The sequence below is a fragment of the Syzygium oleosum genome, unplaced genomic scaffold, assembly GCF_021117445.2.
Source record: "Syzygium oleosum isolate NSW1041296 unplaced genomic scaffold, Sole_v2.1 Sole_v2.07, whole genome shotgun sequence".
Taxonomy (NCBI): Eukaryota; Viridiplantae; Streptophyta; class Magnoliopsida; order Myrtales; family Myrtaceae; genus Syzygium; species Syzygium oleosum.
The window spans coordinates 1,716,839-1,726,962 of record NW_026607491.1 but is presented as its reverse complement, the minus strand read 5'-3'; the positions used below and the strand labels follow the sequence as shown (position 1 = coordinate 1,726,962).

Here is a 10,124-nt window from a genome sequence, read left to right as displayed (position 1 = left end):
TAAAGCAAGGCGTCTAATCCTATCTGATCGTAAATAAATTTCAAGGTATTATCGACTCTCAGTCTCAATAGTCACCTTTTTGTTATTGTGTTCTCCGGCTTTGCATATTTATGCAATCATTGTTGCCTTTCTGTCATGCTCATGCTAACTAAATCATTTCCTTCCAGGATCTGGTGAGAAAGTGAGGATCAAGTGGGACATACAAAAATTCTTGCAGAAGTCCAGAAGTTATGGATGAAACTCAATCTCCGAGGGGCGATCCTTACGAGCCTATCTCTGCAAGTCTTTCTCCTATTTTTTGCACCCATTCGAAAGAGGCGGTCAAACTGGTGGATCTCGACTCTCTTGTGGTCGGCTTACTTAGTTGCCGACTGGGTCGCTGTCTATGCCTTTGGACTCATTTCCAAAGCCCAAATCAATGGGGGTACTTCAGACTCCCAGGTTGATGTATCTGGTGACCTTTTGGCTTTTGGGGCTCCATTTCTTCTGCTACACCTCGGAGGACCAGACACCATAACTGCAATCGCCCTCGAGGATAATGAGCTGTGGGGTAGGCACATGCTTAGTCTCTTATTACATCTAGTCATTGCTTGCTTGGTGATTTACCGATCCCACCCCAGTAACAAGCTAATTGTCCCAACCATCCTCATGTTTATTGGAGCAAGCAATAAATATATAGGGCGAACACGTGCTCTGTATCTTGCAAGCTTCCGTATATTACGTGGTTCCTTGCTCCCATCTGCTGATCCCGGGCCGAACTATGCCAAAATCATGGAAGATTACATTGCTCGGGAAGCTAATATCCAACCTCTAAAAGCCCCGTTGCCGACGGCCCAACATCACTCCCCTCATGTAAGAGCGGAAGGTGAAAAAATTTTGGACGAAAGAACAGTGATAAAAGAGGCGTTTTTTCACTTCAGAATGTTCCAAGGCCCCCTTGTGGATCTCATCTTCAGCTTCCATGTACGCGACGATAGCATGCAATTTTGCAGGAGCAGAACTGCAAAGGATGCTTTTCGGGTCATTGAGGCTGAGCTCAACTTCTTTTATGATCTTCTTTATACCAAGGCTGCCATTGTTCACTGTCCATCAGGGTACATTTTCCGAGCTATCACATTTGGCTCCACTGTTGCTGCTTTTGCAAGTTTCTATGTCCTGAACAAGCATGGTTTTCACGAATATGATGTACGGATTACATATATCTTGCTCCTTGAAGCTATTGGCCAGGAGTGTGGAAAATATGGTATGATCATTTGCTCTGACTGGACAATTGCAAAAATCGGGACATCTGAGAAACATCGTAGAAGTTCGTTTCACGGAAGCATCTTCATCGAGTTCCTCCTCAAATTCAAATCTGAAAGTTCACCATTTGCATTGCATATACTAAGTGATAGATGGTCTAAATCTGTCTTCCAGTACAATTTGATAGAATCTCGGCTGAGAAGGTGGCCAAAATGGATTGAGAAACTGACAGACGCTCGCTTGAGAAAGTGGCCAAAAGGGATTGAGGAACTCCTAAGTCTCATCCATCTGGGAGAATTGTTTGATGACTTGAAGTCTGGACGAGTAAAAAAATACAGTGAAAAATTAGGTGAACTGATTTTTGATGAACTGAAACGGAAGGCATCATTTGCAGATGATTTGGAAAGCATAAAAGAGGTACGTGCTGCTCGAGGTAAATGGGCTCTGAAGAATACTAAAACAAGGCGAGATTGCAAAGACTTGCTTCCAGCTGTTTGTGATGTCGATTATGGTGAGAGCCTTTTACTGTGGCACATTACCACCGAAATCTATTACAACACTGACACTGATGAAAGTACAAACCAACACCGTGAAACCAGTAAGTTCTTGTCAGATTACATGCTTTATCTTATGATCAAACAACCTGGCATGATGTCTGCAGTGGCTGGAATTGGCCAAATAAGGCTCCAAGACACTTGTGCTGAGACGGACAGGTTCTTCAATGAGAAATTCTTTGATGAGAGAAGAACGAACATAACCAACAAATATGCCTGCCAAAGTCTCCTTTCAGTTCCTACAGAAGTGAAGCCTGCTGATGTGAAAGGAGAGAAGCAAATCCGTGCTTTTTGATGCATGTATTCTCGAAAAAGAATTGGGGAAATTTGGGAGACCAATGGGATATCGTGAGTGAAGTATGGGTGGAATTGCTGGCGTACGCTGCGATTCATTGCCGACCGTACGTGCATGTTCAACAACTTAGTAAAGGAGGAGAACTTGTCACCTTGGTTTGGTTATTGATGGTACATCTTGGCTTGAGCGAACAGTTCCAAAAAGAAGGGGGTACAACTCATACATCGGTGGCCTGATGGACAGTCCGAGTCGGCAAAAGATGAGGCTCCTACGTGCAAAGTCCATTCAGAATTTCATGGTAGGAATCTCACTTTGTTTACACCTTTGTTTTGTTTCTTTATGTGATTGAAGTGCTTATTTGCTCTTACTGCACATTGTTAAGCGTCCTTCCCTGTGAACTCTGGCTGTTCAATAGCTCTAATATCCTGGGATTCTGTGCACTTTGTTGAATCAAACGAGGGAAGCTCGCACAAATTGCATCCAATTACAGTGGTTTGATACTAGTATCGCAAGTTCAATGTTGTCACTTTAATAGAAAGTAATGTTTTTAAGTATGAATTAGAAAATATCGGTTGCTTCGTTTAGTACATATTCTTCATATGAATGACCATACCAATATAAATGCTGCAATGATCATGGCTGTTTAACAGTGTTCTTGTTAAAATGCGGAAAAGGTATACCAAAACTAAGCCAAACCAATTGATTTATTCTTTTTACTCCCCCAACCAAAACCAAACTGATGAAACTTGGTTTGATTTCGTCCGGATTGTTTTCCTTGAATACCCCAAAGGAAATGTGTTTCTTCTTGTACGGCTAAGTTGAATTTACTTGCAAGGGCAAAGTGTTGCGAAAAACACATGATCGAACAATAAAATAAACGAAAAAAGAAAATAAATTGGATATCAAATTTGCGTTGTTAAGTTGATGTAACTTACTCCATGGAGAGAGCAGCATAAGATTCCACCATAAATCAAACGATATTATAACTATACTCAAGTCAACTCAAACACTCAGTATTTCATGAAAATTACCCAAAAAGTCACAAACTTATTGCACATTTACCAATTCAATCCTAAACCTTTCAATTGTGCTAATTGAATCTTAAACATTTTCACGTTGTGCCAATTGAGGCAATCTGGCCAATTTTGACTAGAAATCGCTAACGTGAACGATGACCAGCGCTAACGTGGACATTTTTAATAAATTTTTTTATTTTTAAATAATTTTTCTGATTTTTCTTTTCTATTTTTCCTTTCTTTTTTTTTTCCCTACTCTTTTTGCCGGTGGCTGACGAATGGCCACCGGCCACGGGCGGTGGCCGACGAGGGTCGACCTTGCCGGGCATCACCGTGGCCCAAGCAACACTGGGCGAGGGGGGCAAGAGTTGCCCACGCCACCACAAGCAAGGGTCAGGCTCGTTGGGTCTAGCCCGACTTCCCTGGGCCAAGGCTACACCTAGCGAGGCCGCCATGGCCTAGGTGAGGGTCGGCCTTGCCAGATGATCTGGCAAGGCAACCATGGGCAAAAAGGAAAGGGGAAAAAATAAGAAAAATTATTTTAAAAATGTCCATGTCAGCGCTGGCCGTGCCACGTAGGATGACCGACGTCCACGTCAATATTCTCCTGCCAAAATTGGCTAGATGGACTCAATCGACAAAAAGTAAAAATGTTTATGACTCAATTAGTATAATTAAAAGGTTTAGGACTGATGGTAAAAATGCAATAGGTTTAGAACTTCTTAGGTAATATTCCCCAGTATTTCCCAACCTCCAATTTTACCCTATAACTTGCACAATATATAGTCATCACAATTACTAGCTAAATAATCTCACAAAATCTTATCCACAATATTTAATTGGCTTCAATGCCCTTGGATTGCTTCAGGGTTTAATCACGAATAAGCCGTATCTTCAGTGCCCAACTATTGCACATGCAAGGTACACCACTATATGACCAAAAAACAAAAAGGTACACCACTATGTACCAACGGCATGAAGACCAAAACCCAAGCTTGAATATTAATATATATTTCCAACTAGATTAGAAACCTTGTGGATCGAATGAGGAAAGTGATTTCTCAGGAAAATTAGTCTCGGACTCTTTGGCTAGATAAAATATCATGTCCTGTGTTTGGAGTTTGTCCAAGATAGAATAAAATCAGATATAAGAATAATATAACTTGGATAAAATTATCTAATGGAGAAGGTGGGGTAAAAGTATATGTGATTTCTAATTTCTATACTATAAAAGTTATTTTTCTTGAATAAAAAATTTATTAAATTAATAAAATTAACGTAATAGTTGAATCAAAATAATATTTGAACTATAATATAAAAAATTCAAAATAACAACAATTTTGTATTTATTTATTCCTATTTGTATTTATATATTTAAATTTATTTCTATCTTCTAATATAAATTCAATATATACATATATATAATATTTATATTTATTACATATTTTTGGTATTTTAAGGATAAACCAAAAGGCTCATCTGTCCAAGGACGGAGACACTCCCAATCGTCATACCTTGCATGTCATTTTTATTTAATCTAAGTTTTTTATCTAGGAGTCGCCACTAGCCATTATTGATGGGTCGATTAAGAACCCAATCGAGATATGGGAGATTTATCTCGATCCATGTAACCAGAGTTTTCTAGGTTCAAGACTTGCTTACGTTAATATTGCTATTAATGCCTTTTCGATAATGCTAACTAGTTGGTTGTTTTATAACATGGTCAATCTTGATTTACCATTTTGATCCTAAAAGTCGCAATGTCATATCTAATGATCATGCGACATGTTTTTGTGATTTTCCATTTAATTTCTAAACTAATCCTAATCTAGTCTAGAAAAGAAAAGAAATTAACAAGTGATGTATTGAAAAGCGATGGGTGAAGTAAAACAACCAATGTATCAAAAGTTCAGGGATAACATTACACATCAAACCAAAATTCAGTGATCATGCCAAATGCAGAAGATTATAATCTTCGAGTCCAATCATGCCAAATCAAACTTGACAACCACAGCGAAGCAAATAAATGTAAAAAAAGAGAAGATGGCACCAACTTAAATCACTTGAGCGAACAAACAAGAACGTTCCATTACAAACGAGAGCTCAACCTTCGCTCGATGTCTTCGTACTCGAGTGCATTGCCGATCGACGGCAAAGACAACGTTCTTTCGAAAGCAATCTTACCATCCAGCGCAGTCCTCGAGGAATTAGAAGGAATCCGAGAATCGTTCGTGGTAGTCGTCAAACCGTGAGCATGAGCATGATCACCAAAACCCTCGTTTTGCATATGGCTTGCTTCACTTTGCACTAGCCCTTGCTCGTGATCAGATGAGCAAATCTCTTCGTGCTTCGCCTCCTCATCTCTGACCTCGCTCCGTTGCCTTGATGAGATTGAACAGGGCGAACCGGTCACTCTCGATCTCCCTGGACTCCGAGCCCTGCCGCACAAGAAAGCGGTGGAGAGAATGAGGACCGTCCAGGCCAGGATCGGAAGGGTAACCACAAGTGCAGCCAAATAGACCAACCACTCGTACCCAGGTTGGCGCTTCGCGTGTAGAGACCATTCGACCGTCATCGCGATCCCGAGGGAAAATGTCGCCGCACTGCTGACAAGGAGGAGGTGGACGACCTGAGGATTCGGTACTGCGAGGAAAGCTTTGATCGGAGAACAACTCGAGGGTGATGATTCAGCTCTGAATGCTGGTTCACGGGTCATCTTCAGATGCGTTGTTGGATGAAAACGTAAGAAGACTTCAACGTGAGAAAGAGCAGTTGCCTCATGGTGATACTGAAAGATACGCGGGAGGAGCAGATAATGTTGTTGAAAATTAAACTTTTGAAAATGGAAGAGTTTGAAAATTCCAAAAAAGCTAATTTAAAAGGAGATTGTGGTTGATAGGTTTGTGCTAACTAGTGTTGAACCCGTGCCCCGGCTCGAAAAGAATAATAACATAGATAATTATTTTAATCAAATTCTTCTGTAATTGAGAAGTTGCATTATAAATAAATTTTAATAAACATCTAAAGAGAAAGACATAAAACAAGGAATTGGTACTTTATTTTTCTTGTTTGAATATTATATAGGAAAATGCTGAGTCCGTAGAATGACGGAATGACGGTCAGACCTCAGCCACAAGATTTTGTGGAGGAAACCGGTAAACTTGGTCAACCGGTTTCAAATCTTGACCCAACTTTCTTTTTTTCTTTTTTTTTGAGATTTCTATAATTCTTCATTGTAAGCTTAAATTGAGATACAAAATCATAATAACCAAATTGAAACGGTTGACATATGAAGAAACAAATTAAAGTGATAATATTCAAATAATAAGAAACAAATCGAAGTGATAAGAATCAAGCAGCGAGGGCTTACACGACCCTCGCCGCCGCCGCCCCACCATCGCCCGCAATGGCCGGCCCTTGCGGGCGATGGTTGGGTGGCAGCGGCTCTCAACAATTTTATCTTCTTCTTCTTCTTTTTATTATTATTATTATTTTTATTTTTTATTTTTAAATTTAGCTTTTTTTTAAATTTAATTTAAATAAAATTTGTATTAAAAATCAAATTCGAATCAAAACAACATCATTTTAGCCACGTCATCGGCATGTATGAGAGAGGAAATATTTAAAAAAAGTCACGTCAGTATTTTTCGTTAATTAAGTTGGATGGATTTAATGGAATGACTCGATTGCACCGATTTGACAAGTTTTAGGACTCGATTGCAATTTTTGTATGTTTTAGAACTTAATTGCACTTTCATAACAGTTTTAGAACTTTTAATGCACATATCATTTTTTTAAAAAATTTCAAGGCAACATAGGATGCCACATCAACACCCCTTCACCATTTAATGGTGACTAATCGACCACTTCGGAATTTTCATATACTTTTTTAATGTGATGATCAATTTGAGAAAAAAACATATTACTTCAAAACTGCATCGACAAAAAAAGTTCCATTAACGAAGTTGAACAAATTAATAAAAACAAAGGGATTATACATTCACGGAGATTAGATGTGCTGTTATCCTTTTTTTTTTCTTTAGTTTCCATTGTTGAAGTAAATAAGGAATGTGTATCTCGTAAAATTATATCTAAATTCCTTCACAAGTCCCAATCGGTTGCCATGGACTTGTGAAATAAATATGTGGTCACTATTGCACGGTTATTAATCAGAAATAACGGCACTGTCCTCTTAGTAAGGTCCTATTATATACTCTGCCTGATCCGTTACTTATTCTATGACACTGTCCTATGAATTTTCTATATTTTGAACGAACTTATTTTAATATGTTAAACTTCTTAAACAAAAGAGTCAGAGACGTCGTTGCTTTAACTGATAACTTACATGTCACAAAGGTCTCGCTTGATAAGTTTGGAAGTACATAGATCACTTAAAAGACATCGAAATTCCAAGGCAAGATGCCACATTTTTCTCACAGAAAGCACGAAGCATGCTCTTTTGCTAAAAATACCCCCCAAGCTCCTCCAGAGTAGAAAAGTTTTTGTTTCTGATCATCAAAGCAAGTTGCTCTTGATTGATTTTAAAATCATCACTTGGGATGGACGCTTATGATATTCCTGGTAAAAAGAAGAATTTATTTTAAAATATTCTCATTGCATCTCGTGATTATGTCAAACCATAAAAGTGATATCTACATACACAAGAAGAGCCAGCAGCACATAATCTACTAATAATCGGAGAATTCAAGTTACAATCACTCACTCACATGCTTAAGTGTTTTCCACACCTAGATTAAACCGAAACCTCAATTGTTCGCAATTAAACAACTCATTTGGATAAAAGAAACTCATAGCACAAATCCACGTGTGTCCTCAGCTCTTACCCACGGCCAACAGGAAGTTACTGTGCGGCTTCAACTCTCATGAAACCCGCACCTTCCTTCATTGTGCGACCATATTCTTCAAGACACGAAAAAAGAAAAAGGGTTAATACCACGAAAAATCTCAAACTGGTACATATGTGATAAATTTACCTTCTATTAAATTAAATTAATAAAAAAATCATAAATTAGTATACTTTTGACAAACGAAAGGTAAAATCCCAAATTGGTATATTGGTCAACTGTCATGTATCATTTAATTAAGTAATTTGATAATAAAATTTAACAGATACTAACGAAGGATAAATTTATTACAGATATATTAATTTAAGATTTTTCGTGGTAATAATCAAAAAAAGACCCACGCTCCTCTGTTTTTATTTTTTTGTTCGGCTGGACTTGAGGAAAAGGAGGACAAATTAGTCTGGAGCCCCAGAAGAACCCTATCTATTTTCTTTTTTTTTGTTTTCTTTGCTCTGAACAACTCCTTGGGCCCCACTTTTCCTTCTCTCGCACCACCACACAAGATGAAAAAAAGAGTGCTCGCCTTTTGTTCCTTTCTTCTCCTTTTTGCCCCCACAAGTGTAACAAATATAATAAATAAAGTGTGCCAATTCTTTTATCTTTTAGTGCAAGAGTTCGGATTCCGTAAAATTGTTCAAATCAACAATGACTCATGCAATGAGGATGCTTGAATGAGAAGAGAGGTTGAATCCGAACAAAAAAAAAAAAAGTAAAAGAAGAAGAAGAAGAAGAAGAAGAGAGGCTAAAGATAAGGAATAAAGTGTGATAAAGAATAGAACGTGCAATAAAGAATAGAATGTGCATCACTAACAATAGCTAAAGCGCTCTGATTTTCATACCTTAAATTTATATTCCACGAGTTTCTCGCCGACTCCTCTTACTCCACGTTGGCCTCAGCTTGAGTCCTGCCACTTCTAACGCCTATGCAGCTAGGCATTGCTCCGCACTCGATTGCATAAAGCAAGGCGTCCACTCCTATCTGATCGCAAATAAATTTCAAGGTTTTATCGACTCTCTGCCCTCAATAGTCACCTTTTTGTTATTGTGTTCTCCGGCTTTGCATATTTATGCAATCATTATTGCCTTTCTATCATGCTCATGCTAACTAAATCATTTCCTTCCAGGACCTGGTGAGAAAGAGAGGATCAAATGGGAAATACGAAAATTCTTGCAGAAGTCCAGGAGTTGTGGATGAAACTCAATCTCCGAGGGGCGATCCTTACGAGCCTATCTCTGCAAGTCTTTCTCCTATTTTTTGCACCCAATTGAAAGAGGCGGTCAAACTGGTGGATCTCGACTCTCTTGTGGTCGGCTTACTTGGTTGCCGACTGGGTCGCTGTCTATGCCTTTGGAACTCATTTCCAAAGCCCAAATCAACGGGGGTACTTCAGACTCCCAGGTTGATGTATCTGGTGACCTTTTGACTTTTTGGGCTCCATTTCTTCTGCTACACCTCGGAGGACCAGACACCATAATCTGCTATCGCCCTCGAGGATAATGAGCTGTGGGGTAGGCGCATGCTTAGTCGCTTATTACATCTAGTCATTGCTTGCTTGGTGATTTACCGATCCCACCCCAGTAACAAGCTAATTGTCCCAACCATCCTCATGTTTATTGGAGCAAGCAATAAATATATAGGGCGAACACGTGCTCTGTATCTTGCAAGCTTCCGTATATTACGTGCTTCCTTGCTCCCATCTGCTGATCCCGGGCCGAACTATGCCAAAATCATGGAAGATTACATTGCTCGGGAAGCTAATACCCAACCTCTAAAAGCCCCGTTGCCGACGGCCCAACATCACTCCCCTCCTGTAAGAGCGGAAGGTGAAAAAATTTTGGACGAAAGAACAGTGATAAAAGAGGCGTTTTTTTACTTCAAAATGTTCCAAGGCCTCCTTGTGGATCTCATCTTCAGTTTCCATGTACGCGACGATAGCATGCAATTTTGGAGGAGCAGAACTGCAAAGGATGCTTTTCGGGTCATTGAGGCTGAGCTCAACTTCTTTTATGATCTTCTTTATACCAAGGCTGCCATTGTTCACTGTCCATCAGGGTACATTTTCCGAGCTATCACATTTGGCTCCACTGTTGCTGCTTTTGCAAGTTTCTATGTCCTGAACAAGCATGGTTATCACGAATATGATGTACGGAT

At 39.2% G+C, this 10,124-nt stretch overlaps 1 protein-coding gene across 1 annotated transcript; it reads left to right on the top strand.

Annotated features, from left to right (window-relative positions):
* Positions 1 to 234: 234 nt before the first annotated feature.
* On the top strand, positions 235 to 2,091 carry LOC130138601 (uncharacterized). The gene has a single exon (XM_056313074.1). The coding sequence runs from the start codon at positions 235 to 237 to the stop codon at positions 2,089 to 2,091; it is 1,857 nt and encodes a 618-aa protein (XP_056169049.1).
* Positions 2,092 to 10,124: the final 8,033 nt, after the last annotated feature.